Source organism: Mytilus trossulus, chromosome 12 (genome assembly GCF_036588685.1).
Source record: "Mytilus trossulus isolate FHL-02 chromosome 12, PNRI_Mtr1.1.1.hap1, whole genome shotgun sequence".
In the NCBI taxonomy this organism is placed as follows: Eukaryota; Metazoa; Mollusca; class Bivalvia; order Mytilida; family Mytilidae; genus Mytilus; species Mytilus trossulus.
In genome coordinates, this window is record NC_086384.1 from 25,460,881 (window position 1) to 25,478,870 (window position 17,990).

General features: G+C 31.6%; 1 protein-coding gene across 1 annotated transcript; it reads left to right on the forward strand.

Moving 5' to 3' along the window:
• The first annotated feature begins 593 nt into the window (after positions 1–593).
• Positions 594–17,685, forward strand: LOC134693514 (alkaline phosphatase-like). The gene is made up of 10 exons (XM_063554350.1): positions 594–837; positions 1,476–1,696; positions 3,955–4,132; positions 5,419–5,597; positions 6,395–6,502; positions 8,754–8,856; positions 11,031–11,177; positions 11,900–12,091; positions 15,383–15,511; positions 17,353–17,685. Exons 1-10 carry the CDS (start codon positions 711–713, stop codon positions 17,673–17,675), a joined length of 1,707 nt encoding a protein of 568 aa, XP_063410420.1. The 5' UTR covers positions 594–710; the 3' UTR covers positions 17,676–17,685.
• Positions 17,686–17,990: the final 305 nt, after the last annotated feature.

Consider the following 17,990-nt stretch of genomic DNA (forward strand, 5'->3'; position numbering starts at 1 on the left):
CTAAATGCATGTAGCAATATATGATTAAAAATTAACACGTTAAAACGAGAATTCGAATATGATATGGTTTTGTGAAAAATTGTGAATTTATATTTTGGATCAAACATTGAGACTAAATAGATATCGGCTCTTGTCTGCTCTGTGGTCGGGTTGTTGTCGCTTTGACACATTCACCATTTTCTTTCAAAATTTTATTCTTTTCATTTATTTGACCTTAGATGGTCTTAATATTCTTGCTGTATTACTTTAGTTCGAACAACTCATTTATCAGCACTCTTTCGACATTCTAATGTTTGGGTTTGAACGTTCCTGATAAATTAAGGTATAGTCAGAAAAGTGCTTCGTAAGAATGAAATGTAGTAGGTGTCTATCTTATTCGGTTACATAAAATAAATGTATACGTCTTATTTGACAACCGAAAGAGATTATTTAACAATATTGTAAACTTTATTTGAGAGTTGAAATTTCTTACATGTTCAATTATTTTGTTTGTATCTACATTTTTTACTGCTATAACACACATACAATAAATCTTCAAAAAAGACGCAATATTTTGATAACGCAGGGTAGGAGCAGTATGTAAATTTCTCTGTTTCCAACCATATTATTTATATAGACGTGATAGATAATATTTATTTACAAAACTGTGAAATACCTCTTACGCTAGATAATTATTTGTTATTTGATTTTAGACATTCGGGAAGTTGACTATGTTAAACCCGGTTAAAATTGTTGAACTTTTTTTCTTTTTTGTAACTTTAATGCATTCTGGATTTGGTTTTCCATCAAAGGAAACTGGCCCGATTACGGATTCTAAATTTTCCGGAAACGGTGAAAGTGAGTAACAGTTTTCTATACTTAATACATTTTTTTTGCCATTTTTTTCATCTTACGTTTTTCAAACAGTGATTAACTGATTTAAAAACTTATCTCAATGTTTATTTGTAAAATAATTGCCACTGGACGTAAATAAAATAGATAAATCTGTGGATTTCTTACGCATAAAATTAAGTGTGCGCTTTTTTATTTCTTTTGAAAAACATTCTTCACTTGAACTCCATGTACATTTGATGACATTCCTTGGCAGTACTAAACATTGGATGTAATTAACTGTACTTTCATTAACTTGGATGGAGTATGTAATAATAAGCATTCATAATCAGACGAACTACAATGCAATTTGCAGTACACAAAGAGCTAAATTTCGGAGAGGAAATTCAATTGAGAATTCTCAAAATGGCTTACAATGATTTTATTCAATATTGTTGTCTCGTTTATTTTATATGTTTTTTTTATATGCAAGTATATTGGCGAAATCAAGCAAAAGATGAGCTTCAAAAACATTTGAAATGACTAAAAAATGAGGAAGACGAACTAATAATGCAATTTACAGTACACATATAGCCAAATTTCGGAGAGGAAATCCAATTGAGAATTATTCAATATATTTTTTATTTTATGTTTTTTTTATGCAGCCCAAGTATATTGGCGAAATCTAGCAAAAGATGAACTTCAAAAATATTTGAAATCGCAGAAAATTGAGAAAGTCGCAAGAAATGTTATTTTCTTTCTGGGAGATGGAATGAGCATACCAACTATTACAGCAGCTAGAATACGACAAGGTCAACTTAACAACAAAACAGGAGAAGAGAATGTACTCAGCTGGGAGAAATTCCCCCACGTTGCATTATCCAAGGTCAGGCTTATGATTATATTTCTACATTTTGCGACGCTCTGAAAGCACATAAGATTAACCCCGGTTTTTGTTTGAATTCGTGTTTCTCAGTATTTAGTTTAATATGTTTGTACTGAATGCAATTGTTTCTATTTTGGTTGTTTTTCGTTTTTTGACATGGTGTTGTCTTTTTTGTCAAATGTTCTTTTGTCTGGTTGCTCTTTCATACAATTAGTTAAGTTAAGCGTTTGGTAAAAGTGGATACAGCCTGACGTTATGTCTTTCAGAACGAAAATGTGATAGGAATAAGGTAACCACAAAATTATATAGAAAAAGATCTCAGGCAGTGTTTTAACAGAAACTTTCCCTTTCTGATGTGAGAGCGCAAATTGCTTATAATACCAATAGGTTCTATTGTTCATTTCCTATTCTATACATTCGAATAATTATATTAGATGTATGTTTCAATATAATTCTTTATTCTGATTGGCTAACTGCAGATCACATGTTATTCCTTAAGCAATTGCATTACTCAGTAAAACTTTTCATTCATGATAACGCGTGGTCCCACAATAAAGTGCACAGGTGAATTAAATAAAAAAAATATAAAATTCGTGTTTCATGATCATAGCTAAAAAATGTAATTATAAGTATTGAATGCTTCTTTTTGTAACTTCATAGGGTCATTAAGTAGCATTCAATTCCTAAATATTTCTTATTCGAACGGTTATTATATTTTTACCAGAAAAATCTACATGTTGTGGTCTTCAAGTTAGGTTAATGAGATACAGTATCTGCAACTTGCAAACTTTAATCCTTAATTCTTTGTACGAAAACATGTTCTTCTTAATAACCTCAACAAAATTTGTTATGTAAATAAGAAAAAAAACGTAAAATTACTAGGTTGTTTGGTTTAACCAGTAGAAACTTGTTAACTCGGGGTCTTACGGACTTAATGTATACGTAGATCAAACGTGATATTACCTTGCTAGTCAGCATGATTTTAGTGTGTGTCTTTGTTATCTATTATCTGTTGGTGATAAATGATATGTTCTTGTTTGAGTGATCATGCCTGTCGAAGATCTGAACAGATTTATATTATCTGATTTCAATTGAATTTGAAGATTTGCCTAGCGTGGTTTTTAACTGATCAAAGACAAAATAAATATGCCACATACACGAAAAGTGACTGCAATAATGTCAAATATATGATTGTAACTGAATAAACACGCCATCCTTTCAGCTTATAGTAATGTACATGGGCTTTGCTCATTGTTGAATGCCGTATGGTGACCTATAGTTGTAAATTTGTGTGTCATTTTGGTCTCTTGTGGAGAGTTGTCTCATTTGCAATCATGCCACATCTTCTCTTCTTTTTTTTTTTAAATCAACACAAAACAAATAATTTGTCATCATTCACATTCGTGTTTCCGCTCAATTGTCCGGGCTTTATTGTGTTGAATATCCATTTGTGGCCTTTGACTGTTTTCTGCATTTTGGTTGGGTTGTTGTCTGTTTGAAACATCCCCCATTTCAATTTCCATTTTTTTAAAATTTATTTCCGTACCTCCTCCGTACCTCCTGCACAGCCATATTGGAAACTTTCTGAGAATTTCAAGTAGTCAATTTGGCCACCCGTAAGATATTCCTTGTTTTGCCTATCCATGCTTTGTACTTTGTGTTGGATTTTTTTTTTAAAACGACATTAGAGCAGGAAAAAATCATTAACACAAAATTGGAAAAGATATGTGTCATAATATTTTTCGGGTTGGCTACTTCTTAGGTTGGTAGGAAGGCAACATCATACAATTAAATTGTATTCAAAGCGTATGAAGGCAATTGTACATGTATGTTTCAATTATTTTCTCATACAACTGGTCATTTTGGTCATATAACGCATAGAATGTCTGAGTATCAGAACATCCCAGCTGGCATTCTAATGTTTTGATTTTAGCGTTCCTGGTGAAGGGCACTCGATATTTATTAATGTCACTCTTTATATGTTATTTGATTTCCTGCTAATGTTTTATAGTAGTGTCCACAAATCCACTTTATTTGAATCATTTAATCAATATCTTATTAGTGAGAGTGTGTTATATTTTGAATATAAGCATCAAACGTTGCAGACTGTGACATTATACTGCAATGCTGTAGTCGAGATTTTGAGATTAGGTTTAAGGAAGTGATGAGATATATGTACTTGAATCTTTTCTCAATTTTGGAAAGAACAATATCAACTGTGATTTTATTGTATTAATCTGGTGAACGTTTTTTTGCAGACATATAACCAGGATCATCAAACACCAGATTCGGCAGGAACAGCAACACAATTTCTTTGTGGTATTAAGACTAACTCTGCTGTTTTAGGAGTAGATGGGAGCGTTAGGTCAAAAGATTGTTCTTCTATGACCGATAAATCAAAGGTCACATCGATTGCAGACTGGTCAATTCAGAAAGGTAAAACATTTTACTGTTACTATGTTTAAAGAAAATAAAAAGTTTTATTCAAACGTCGATGATGAGTTTGTTTGTTGTAAAAGAAACGCATATCTTACGTACAAAACATATATCCTGGTGTTTATTTAAAGAATGACTATTTTTTTTTTTTAAAGTTTATGAAGAAATAACATCACTGAAAATGTGGTGCACACTGAATCACTCGCGTATGTTATTTCGAATAGACAGATAATATACAGTTATTTCTTATTTTTAATTCAAAGTTCCATTTTAAACCGGAGTAAATCATGGAAACACGTTGATGATTCACGTTCACATGACTAAATTATGGTTATGCGCTGATAAACAAAACAAAGTCAGCCAATCAGAATACGCGTTACATTCAAAATTAAATTATAACGAGTTAAAGGGCACTAGCTACGAGATATACATGATATATAAAAAAAAAAAAATGATTCGACCCCATTGAATCCGTATTCATGAGAAATCAATTTAACCTTCTAGCGAGAGGTGGATAACACGTAAATTGTATGTGTAAAGGTATTGAAATGCAAATAATGTCAGCATTGAAAGTGTAACAAAGATAACTCAATTGATTGACTGATTCGATCTACAAAAAAAATATTCTTTTACAGGTAAAAACGATGATGAACCTTTATTTTTAATCTATAATATGAATTTAAACAAGACCTAGAAAAATCCAATAGCAAGAGTTCGTTAATCTATTCATATCTATTTTATGTTTACATCGCTTATATGGTCATTGGACGACTTTTAGATGGCGTCTAGACTAAAATACACACGAAACGAAGCTACGTACAAGCATGCTCATGCCCTGTTTATTGTTTATTTTTGAAAGTTTAAATAAATGTTTCACATTGAAAAACATCAAATATAAGAAGTTGTACCAAATCGGTTACCACGAATTTGACAGCTGTTGTCCCTTTAAAAAAAAAAGACTCCCCCCCCCCCCAAAAAAAAAAAAACCAACTACACAAACTGACTTAAAAAAAATATATATCAAACAAGTACACAACTTAGAAAGAACTGAACATGCATATGTCAGCAAAAGTTCAGAGAAGTGGCATATGCAATATTTTTAAAGAAAATAATTTCTCTCACATGTTTTAATTTAGACTCAATGAAATCCTTAATTCGTCTTATATGTACCAGACATGAAACATTGACAGTTTGACAGTAATTAATTTGAAGAGTGCACTTGTAATTTCATCTATTATAAAGAAATTAAATGTTGCTTTAGATCGATTTTGTCTGTCTTTCATTAGAAAAATCTGTTGGTATTGTTACAACTACTAGAATTACTCATGCAACACCAGGGGCCGCCTATGCCAACACACCGTATCGAAATTGGGAGGTTGACTGGCAGTTAGAAAATGTAACAAACAGAGAAAATTGTCCTGATATTGCAAAACAGTTAATCAATGATTACAAATCTAGCATTAAGGTAAGTGAAATTTACCCAGAAAGTAAAAGATTTGAAACGAACGTATGGAACATATCAAATTTGTATTGATATATTAATTGAAAGAGTGGCTTTAAAAATCAATGATTACAAATCTAGCATTACGGTAAGTGAAATTTACCTCAGAGCTGACAGGCTATGATCACTAAAGACGAAACGATGAGACTACTCGGTCACCGATGTCCTGCACCGAAGAATTTAAAACATTTATCTTTAAGATATAAAAATGGTACAGTATCAATAAATTCCCGGATCAGAGATAGTTGTATATTCTGTAACTTAAATATCTTTGAAATTGTGTTAGATTTACAAAAAGCCTTCGTCTGAAATCATATCATAATAAACATATAAAAAACAATAACAACATTTGAAAGTTTAACATTGAAGATTTCATTAAAATGTGACCTCAAATAAGTTTTTGACAATGTTTGAAAAAAAAGTTCTTCATGAATTAATATGAAAATTAAGGATATGTGATACACTTTTGACTTATCAAAGTCGTTTGTTGATGTGGTTTATAAGTGTTTCTCTTTTTTATATATACAGATTTTCCCTTTTGAATGGATTTACACTAGTGATTTCTGTTGGCCCTTTATAGCTTCCTGTTCGGTGTGAGCCAAGGTTCCGTGCTGAAGACCGTACTTTGACCTATAATGGTTTACTTGTATAAATTGCGACTTTGGTGGAGAGTTGTCCAATGGCACCCATACCACATCTTCTTATATCTACGTAGTTGAATATTACGATGCATGTTAAAATCATCTTTTGCTTTTGTACAGGTATTAATGGGAGGAGGACGAAAATATTTCATACCAAACAACGAAACTGATCCTGTTATTGGTCTAAACAGCAAAGATGGAAGGCGAGACAACAGAAATCTGATTGAAGTTAGTATGTGTAATAGAAAAAATAAAGGATATGGGATACCAATCCATGTCACAACACTAGTACTTGTACAACAAAACACCTTATCAAAATTATAGTACACCAACTAGCCTAAAATTTAGAGAATGCTTTTGCACACATTAGAGTATCTATATTATTAAAAGGATAACCATAAATAAAAAAAATAAAAACCAATTGTTCAGAGAACAATTGAAGGTCTTTCCACATCAAAGAAATTTTACAAAGCAGCAAGTTTCTTAGACTGATGCGATAAATAACTGGTTTTGTTAGGCTGTAAAGTGAACTAAAGGAGATAACGTGCTACTTCAAGATAAGGAAATGTTACGTCCGGTCTCATATAATAGCTTCTTTCACACTGATTCCTAAAATATATAGTTTTATATACTTTTGCCTGTAAATCCTGCTATAATTGACCACTTCCGGTTTAAAGATAGTCATGTTTAGTCTTTAGTAATAAGTAAATGTATATAAATTACAAACTACATCAATTCTGAGTACTATGATATGAAAAAGGTGCAAAAATAGTAACTTCTGGTTTTCTCAAGGTCTCTTCCGGTTGTCATTTTTCAAGGTCATATGTCACTTAACCTTTTGTTAAAGGTCATAAGGCTTTATAATGAACCAAGTTAAAGTAATGATCAATTAACCTTATAATTAGACATTTCAGGGGCACTAACTCCTATAAGATGCCATTTGATTATTTCAGACTAAAGGTAACATATCTTCATTACAATAAGGCAAACATTTTGCACTTATTTTAAAAAAAAATATATATACCTTTTAAAGTGTTTGATAAAATGAAAAAAACAAGGATAAGTCAAAATTTAGACCTCGACATTGACATTTGACCATGACCTCATTTTCTTAGTTAGGACCAAGGGACATCAAGTAAAAAGGTTCAAGGGTTATATGGTTAAAGGTTTCTGAGTTAGAAAAAACATACCGGCAAATTTATTTTGTTAAGGTAGATAACTCCTATAAAATTCGAATCAATTCGATCCAAATTAGCCAAAAATCCATGAGTCTGCAACGAACAATTTAGAAAAAGAATTTTGTTGATATCTTATTTTGTTACGAAGGAGATGCACTCACTTGATAAACAGCGAAAAGGTAGGTAACTCTTACAAAGTAAATGGTTCGGCTTAGCAGGGTGAAATTTAAAAGAGTATAAACTATACGATACAATATGAAAAATATTTAAGCGACATCTTGCGAATCAAAAAAATTTCAGAACGTGGCGGAAAATAAATAAATAATAATCAGAACAAATACAATTATAGGTATTTCAACAGAAAAGTGGAAAGACCTAATAAAGTAGAAAATCATGAAAATGTATCACACGCACGAGGTTATCAATAAAAATATAAACCATCAAAGATATAACGGCTTAAGACTTTGTTTCTCGGTCAATAACGACATTTTCTGTTATCAAGTATGTGTCGTTAAAGTCGTATAACAATGTTGTGTGAATACAAGTTGCTGTAATGACATATTGATCTAGAAAAAGAGGAACTATTTTGTTTGAGTAAATGTCCCATTTGTGGAATGCATTTTATTAAAAAAAATCGAAAATAAGCTGTCAACGCTAGGCCTAAAAAGAAAAATACCAACAACATATAATAAACAAAACACAACATAGACTTAATAACACGAAAAACGAAATGGGATTGATCTTAGTCGCTCTGAAAGGGTAAGGACATTCAAAAGATTCATCATGCAACGACAGTCGAATAAAAAAAGTTGAAAGACCAAACAAAGTTTGAACGTCATTTCAAAATTAACAAAAATCTTCAATATCATTAAAAAATTTGCAAATAACACAAGTCATCACATCTATTACAATTTTTAAGCAAGTTACGCATTTGATGACTTTATTTAGTAATCAAGTAGGCAAATGGAATTTCCCTATCTACACTGGGATCCTTTTCAGGTCATCTGAATTAACTCCAGGTTTTGATTCGCTTATAGAATGGATCGGTCTTTTATGTTGTGATTTATACATAGTACTGTAGTAACATATTATTTTTTTTTTTTTATTATTTTCGTTTTTGGCCATGGGTTTATGTTTTTCTTTTACCCGTTTTTATTTTATTTGCGAATGACCTCTTCTTTTTCTTTTTTTTACACATTCGATTATAATCGTATTCTTAATGTATAAACCATAATATTCCATCATAATGTTTTTTTAAAGCTTGAAAAAGTTTGAGATAGTGTACAATCTATTCATTTTAGGAATGGATTAACGATAAACAACAAAGAAATGTTAATTATGGCTATGTATGGAATGCTACAGAATTCAATAAAATTGATCCTCGATCTACTGAATATATTCTAGGTAAGTAAAATTTCGAGCCTGAGTGCCAGTCTTTGTAAGAATCAGGCAATTTAAAAACCTGTCAAAACATGGCCGATAGAAACTTACAGACCTAACGATGATGCATCATCTTTTGAAGTTACTCTCATCCTGATTAAATAATAGGTCTTTGCGTGTCTGGTGATTCGAAAAAAGTAAAATCACAAACAAACTGAACTCCTAGGAAAATTCAAAACGAAAGTCCCTAATTAAATAGCAAAATCATATGATAAAACACATCAAACGAATGGACAACTACTGTCAAATTCCTGACTTGGTAGAGGAATTTTCAAATGGTGGATTCAACCTGGATTTATAGCATTAAACATCTCACTTATATGCAGTTGCATCAAATTCCATTATGTTTACAACGGTGCATGAACAAAACAGATATAATAGGTAAAATCGTCAAAATATGGGTACAGCAGTCATCACTGTGTCACAATCTCAAAACAAACAATATTTAACAAAAAGGCATCAATCAAGTTTAAAAACCACCTTTATTGTTTCGCGAGGAATCTTGGAATCTTTTGGTTAGAATGATATCAAATTAGGGAGTTATCTCCCCTTCCTTTTAAAATTTGTAGTGCATTTCAAACAAATTATATCTTGAATTACCAGAAAAGGGAATACTCGTGCACCATTGTACAATTTTAAATTTAAACATAAATCAAAGTCTACTTGAGTGGAATCTTGATCGTGATATTTGCCCAAATGACTTTTTCGGAAAAGAGGGGCGTAAGATACTAGAGGGACAGTCAAACTTATTAAGATTGAAAATAAACGGAAAACACCATGGCTAAAAATATTAAAAAGACAAACAGAAAAATCTCAGGTGCTCCGTATGGGTAAGCAGATCCTGCTCCTCATGTGGCACCCGTCGGTGTTGCTTATGTTGTAAGCAGATTGGCACATATTATCGCATGTACTGTGGATTTATTAATATTCGTTGGACACCAATTTTTTTGGATTTCGTGGGAACAGTGAAACCACGAATTTAAATGTTCAACGAATTACAAATTTTCTTAAGGAATGTATGCAGACATTGACAAAACCACGAAATTTGATATCCACGAATATGCAAGTTTTACTCAAACCACGAAAATTGGTACCCACGAAAATAAATGAATCCACAGTATACCAAATTTATACGAAATGCAATCGTCAGATAAGTACACCAAATAAAATCCACATTTTTTAAAGAACGAATTCAGGTAATAGTCATTTATAGTTCTTCACAAAAACCATCATGGATTAGCACCAACTACCAACAACAGTAACATCGACCGAGGGATTCACAGCGTCCATGAAATCATGTCCTTAAACTAATTTAAGAACACTAGCATGGACATGGTCATTAATGTAGAGTAATATCATTTTTTAATTTTTGATAGCCTTGCGAGAAATTGGGGTGTTGTTAGAAACCTAATCTAATTAAATTTGATAACCGCCGCTCTCGCAAAACTAAAGAGCATTACAAGGACTATTATTTATTTAAGAAAAGACTCTTTCCGATACTGTGCACATGAATTTAACATTCAATTTGACATCAATTCCTCAAAACAAAAGAAATATTAAGAACGCTAATATCATAAAACTCCGATGATTAATTACCTATTCTTCGAATCAAATTATTGCAAAGGAAGCAGTAAATGTGTCTACCCCAATATTACAACGTTATACCGAGAAGTACAATATAATTCCGTCACCAAATTATAATCTTTCATGAAAGGATCAACTGTTGAACTCTCAATGTACAGTATAAAATATTTTTAAGAGAAAAAGATAGGACATTCCGTAAGAAATAATCATATATTACAGAAAAAAGTGCTTTCTTGGGAAATAATATCTTATATTATAAAAAGTGCTTCAATACAGTTCCTGTGTAACTTACTGAACTGTACGACATATTCATGTTATGTCGGCAAAACTGTTATAGTGCAATAGGATTTACTTTTTTTATTACAAAATGCTAATAACTTATATCCAAATCTAAAATAGCAGACGGTAAATTAAGTTGACATATCTATCATGTGAGCAAAAAAGATGAATTTAAAGAAACTATTAAAACAATATAGTAAAGTACTATAGATAATTTGCAAAGAACCTGTGTTTGCTTGAACGTTACTATTTTTTTTAATCCAACTTGTTTGTAGGCCTATTTAACTCTGATCACATGTCCTTTGAGTTGGACAAAGCTAATCAGACTGTGCCGGAACCTACGTTAGCAGAAATGACAGAAAAGGCTATAAAAACTTTACGTATGCATGACGATAACAAAGGCTACTTTCTTCTTGTAGAAGGTATGTCAAGTTCTGTATATCAAGATACAAGCATGTAGAAGAATGCATACATGTAATGTTTATGTTTAATATATTGAATATATAATTAGTTATCAAAGGTACCAGGAATACAATTAAGTACGCCAGACGCGCGTTCCGTTTACATAAGATTCATCAGTGACGCTCACATCAAAATATTTATAAAGCAAAACAATTACAAAGTTGAAGAGCATTGAGGATCCAATAAGACCGACTATCCACAAGTATTCCTGGTTGAAATAAATAAAAGAAACATATTCAAGCTTAATATAAAAATACATAATAAAACAAATTCTTTATGAGTATGTCCGTGCTGGAAGGAGAACATAAAGATTGTATGTATGTTAAGAGATTCTACGGAAAACATTCGATGACGTTATTGACAAAACGAGTATTATTAATTATTTTATTTTCATACGATTAAGATCAACGGCGATCAGCAAACCTAAATTGTCAATCGAATTTAAATCTAAGAATACGTAATGAGGTGTTTCGCTACGGGAAAAAATGTTGATGTTATAAAAAGCAAATTATCAAAAATACCGAACTACGAGAAAAGTTCAAAACGGACAATTTGTACTTAAATGTCAAAATCAAAAGCTCAAACACACCAATAAAGGATTATAACTTTAATTTAATCATCAATTCCAGCCTCGTTAATAGGTTAATAAAACCTAAGCATAACTTGTTATATAATTATTTAGGAGGTAAAATAGACTGGGCTCATCATTTTGGAGAAGCAGAGTTGGCATTATCTGAAACTATTGCAATGGCTGATGCTGTTGCTGTAGCTGATAAACTCACAAGTGATCAGGATACTCTCATCATCGTCACAGCTGATCATGCGCACACGATGTCTATTGTTGGATATCCTGACAGAGGCAATCCGATACTTGGTAATTATGTAATACGGTTTAGTTTAACAATAGTTTATTGCAAATTGTGTCAATCTTATGACTAATTTCAGTTCAGTAGAAATATGTGTTCATCTTATGAACAATTGACTAATTGCTAGTTGTGTTGTTTATACAATTTTCTGCGTAGGTATCTAATATGTAACTTGTTGTCAAATATTTATATAATCTGTTTACAACAGTGAAATTATCACTATTTCTTTGGACATCTTTTCAAAATGTACATTATAAAAAAGAGACACATTAAAGTCAATATATAATGTACCACGCGGACAATAACAAATCATAATTCGACTTTCAATTATCTGTTTACTTATTTATTTAATTTTGTTTCTTTTTCCTTTTCCTTTTCTTGTCTTTTTGTTTTTACTTTTGTTTTTTGTTGGTTTGTTGGGGTTTTTTTTCTCTTCTTTTCATTATTTTGAATTCAAAATAATTTACGGACATACTTAAAAATATATATCTTATATATATTTATTTTTTATTACTTAGTTTAAACAATATTTATTCAGATAATTCATCATGATACGATATTATACAAAGGAATTAATATTCAGGATTCAGAAACAAGCAATTTGCTGTTACAAATCTGTCTCCTTTACAAAAATTATACACTTATTGAACAATACATAAATATAAATACTGGCATGCTATGTAATAAATATATGAATATCAAAAAGGTGAAAGAAGAAAAAAAAAGAAAAAATCTAATGAGAAAAAAATAAAAAAAATAAAAAAATAAACATGAATTATTGTAATGTATACAGTGTGAAATGATTTGGTTCCTATGAATCATTAACATCAAGGGTAAAAACGTTTACTTTTAATAAAATAGTTCTACACCAAACTAAGCAAAAGACTAATTTGCTCATCTGAGAGTACCGTTGATCCAAAAAGCAAAGTTTTTGTGTTAACTTGGACAGGAAGAACTGAAACAGAATCTAATAGTTCTTAAATTAGTTTATATTACTTCAACTACTCACATTATATATTTTTTTCATTACCTGTGCATTTGTTATATATTAGATAATTATGTTTGATTATCTTAATGGTAAACTTCATTTTTTGATATATCTGATATGGTATATAATTTTTACAAATATGGAAAATTGTATGTAAATACTAACAAAAACTTTCAGCTGTATATATATGTTTTTTACTAATGATAACGAGGCCGGGATAAGGTACCGGTACTTGATGTTTTAAAAACTAACAAATGTACAGATTTCAATAAAATATTATAAATAAAAAAATTTAAAAAAAAATCATAATTCGAAGAAATACTGCAGTACAAGAGTCTGTCCTTAAAAACTAAACAGGTGCTCCGTATGTATAAGCGGATTCCTCTTTACATTTAATACCGTTGTTTTACTCTAAAATGTATTGTAAATCTAAGTCTCAACAATGTTGCTGGACTGATGACACAACTAGCCATCAATCAATCATAACAACATTATTCTGTGAACTAAAAAGGGTATATCAACTGCAAACAATATTTTCCCTTAACTTAAGTTTTAAAGAAGAGAGGCGACAGATATCTGAGAGACATATAAACTAGAAAACAATCCGACAATGCCACGGTAAATAAACCACAAAAAAGACAAATAGCAGTACACACAACTTATAACCGAGCTTCACGAATCCAATCATAAACCGGGATGATTTCAGGTGTTCTGAAAGATTTAGTAGATCCTGGCCCACATACGGTACCCGTCGTTTTGCCCATGTAAGTACAAAAACTGTGATGACTGTTATTCAGTAGATCATATTCGAAGAAAAGAGGACAAAATTGTGGCTACATCAGGTGGAACATATCGCTCGTCATCTGTGAAACAGATTTTCCATAACGTTCAACTAACTCGTGAGAAAGTCCGTAAAATATTCTAAGGGTGATTTCAACTTCACCACTTTTGGAATTCTTGTTTCAGTAGGTTTCTTGTAAACAGCAACACTCTTTCAAGGTAGTCATGATGGAAAATGTAAGGTAGTCTTTCGCGTTTCTCTATTTTAATCTATGGTGACTTCAAGAAAGCTTGATTATCCAATTTAGTACGACGTCATGTCTATCTAATATACCTTGATGTAAAATTGAGAAAGGAAATGGGGAATGTGTCAAAGCGACAACAACCCGTCCATAGAGCAGACAGCAGCCGAATGCCACCAATGGGTCTTCAATGTAGCGAGAATTCCCGCATCCGTAGGTGTCCTTCAGCTGGCTCCCAAAAAATATGTATACTAGTACAATCATAATGGACGTCATACTAAACTCCGAATTATACACAAGAAACTAAAATTAAAAATCATTCAAGACTAACAAAGGCCAGAGGCTCCTGACTTGGGACACGCGCCAAATTGCAGCGGGGTTAAACATGTTTATGAGATCTCAACTATCACCCTATACCTCTAGTCTATGTAGAAAAGTAAACGCATAACATTAAAATTCAGTTCAAGAGAAGTCCGAGTCCGATGTCAAAAGATGTAACAAAAGAAAATAAATAGAATGACAATAATACATAAATAACAACAGACTACTAGCATTTAACTGACATGCCAGCTTCAGACCTCAATTAAACTAATTGAAAGATTATGTCTTCATCATATGAATATCAGGCGCAATCCCTCCCGTTAGGGGTTTAGTATCATACTATCATAAAATATACGAGAAGAACATAACTCCTGTCATGCCAACAACTTTTTTTTTTTAAATAAATGTATTTAGTTCCAATGCAAAGACCCTATAAGTGAATCAATATTAAAGCCAAAATATGCAATCTTTAATGACCTGACAACAGTATCGTAACTATATCCCTTATTAATAAGTCTGTCTAAAGGTTTTGTAAGCTTTTGTAAGCTTTTGAAGTGAATACTGGCATGTTTGTGCTTTGAAAAGAATATAACCATTAAAAAATGGATGTGAAATAACTGAAGTTATAAGATGTCTGCATGTTGAGTTATATTTTCGATTTATTTCCTTTTACCGGTGATAAAATTTAGTCAGGATTATAACAGTGCGATCACTTTAAAGATAGGTCAGTAGTGGTTTTTCGTTTTACGATTTATGAATGGAATGTGAAAAGCTATATCTCGAGTGAACGCGATTGATAGTTTAGATTATTAATTTTACCGATAACCGCTACGAATTTCAGCTGACGGCGACTTTACATTTTTTCCTATAATGCCATCTGAAAAGGTTAATTTTGTAGTTTAAATTACACCAGATCAAGTGAAGTGTTTTTTTAAAAATAAAAGCTAACAATATATTTTGATTAATAGGTTTAGTTAAAAATGACGGAAAAGTTTCTTTGGCTAAAGATAATTTACCATACACAACGATTGCATATGCAAATGGACCCGGTGCAATAGAACGACGTCCAAGGAGGAATTTAACTGGTGCACATACAGGTAATATAATCTGTAAAAATAAAGTTTACGATTTACCGTTTAATAGTAAAACATTTTGTATTTTTTAAAGTAATTAAAGTATTTTTTTCTGTAGCAATCATATAATTGTTTAAAACTCACAGACTAAAACAACATACAATAATCGAATATTAGCCATAATCTGTTTGCCTCTGAAAGACAAATAATTCAACTACTCTGGACGTGTATGATGTTTGATGATTTGTTGTAAACGGAATCTCAACACACTGTACCTTCTTGAAACAAGATGGAATAAAAAAAAGAGCAAAAAAAATTCAAACAACTTTGAAGACCTATTGGTGGACTTCGGGTGTTGTCTGCTCTATGGTCGGGTTGTTGTCTCTTTCTCACATTACCCATTTGCTTACTCAATTTTAACTATGCAAAAAGTAAAATAGCAAAATTCCAAAATTTCCTATATCAAATGGTAAAATCAAAAGCTCAAATACATCAAATGAATGGACAACAACTGTCATATTTCTGATGTGGTACCAGCAGTTCTTGAGTAGGAAATTGTGGTTAGAACCAAGTTTTATAGCTAGCTAAACTATTCACTTGTATGACAGTCGCACATGATTTCATTATTTCGACAACAATGTGTGAGCAATCCATACAGACATAATAGGTAAAATTGTCAAAATGTTCATACAGCTATTAACATACTGAACATTTATCAATAACTGTAAAACAAAGAACAGCAAAAAATGCATATATACACTCTATAGGCAAGGTACGTAATCAATACTGAAGGCCAAGAAAATATCGAACCCCACCAAATGTATATTACAAAAAACAGCAAACAAATACAAATAAAAAGAACACCATAACACTAAATAATGCTGATAAACGGGATCAGTACATAGAATCTATAATTCAAGACCATAGGACGATCATGTATTATTTATGTAGTTGATACAGATTTTTTATCAACAAGGGTTTGGTATCTTCCGGTTCTCTCAAATGAACCAGATTTGACTTAAAACCAAACAATAAACAACTACAATTGCATACTACAATGTAACAAAACGTGTGTCGGGTCCGTACCAAACAGAATACAGTAATTGAGAAATAGATTATTTTCAACCTATTTAAAGAGAGGCGAAAATACCAATGGGATATTCAAACTCATATTCAAAGACCTGTTGGTGACCTTCTGCTGTTGGTTTTTTTATTTGGTCGGGTTGTTGTCTCTTTGACACATTCCCCATTTCCATTCTCAATTTTATCATAAACCGAAAATAAACTGACAATGCCGTGGCAAAAAAGTAAAAGAATAAGACGTTAAGAGAAACAACAAAACACAAAACAAGGATATTCTATTGTACTGTTATACCTCTGTCCCAAGTGAGGGGTGGTTTGGACCCCGCTAACATGTTTAACCCCACCACATTCTGTATGTATGTGCCTGTCCTAAGTCAGGAGCCCCGTATTCAGTGGTTGTCGTTTGTTTATGTGTTACATATTTTTTTTCGTAAATTTTTGTACATAAATTTGACCGTTAGTTTTCTCATTTGAATTGTTTTACATTGTCATTTCGGGTCATTTTATAGCCGACTATGCTGTATGGGCTTTGCTCATTGTTGAAGGTCGTACGAAGTCCTATAATTGTTATGTTAATCTCTTGTGGAGAGTTGACTCATTGGCAGTCATACCACATTTATATATATATAATTTAATAATATATTATGTACGTTATTAGTCATTAGTCAGTTCAACATAAACTAAATTAAATATACATGCCCGCAATTTTGCGATCGATTTTGAGTAAACATAACAATATGCATAATACAAATTAAAAGGTTTTGTGACTTTTCTGTTTATAGATGACAAACATTTTCATCAGCAATCCGGAATAAAAATGGGTTACGAAACACACGGTGGAGATGACGTTGCTATCTTTGCACGTGGTCCAATGTCACATTTGTTTCAGGGTGTTCATGAGCAGCATTATATTGCGCATGTCATGGCATTTGCTTCCTGTGTTGGCGAATATGCTAATGAGAACGACTGTGCTGCAGCAATTGTTAATCAACCAAAACAGAATCCAGTTAACACAAATTCATCTAACAGTGGGGAGCAAAATTCTCAATATAGATTTTTGTTGTTGTTATTAGTTTTTATAACTGTTTTTCCAAAAGTATACTAGTATACAGTTATTTTTTTCTCGTTATGTTTTCTCTTTGCTTTGGGTAGAAGTATTAAATGTATGGATGAATTTAAAAAAAAAGAATGAAAAGTTAGCCTTTATTCTCCTCAACACCTGTTCGTGTTCATATTTAACTCATCAAACATACCTAATTTATTATGTTAGATACCAGACGTGTATTTTGTCTAAACAAGACTCACCATTGTCCTCTGACTAAAACAATTAGATATCCAAATGAAATACGAAGTTGAATAACATTGAAACTTACAAATATCATCATCGATGTACGGTTGTAGGTATTACTAAAGTTAACTC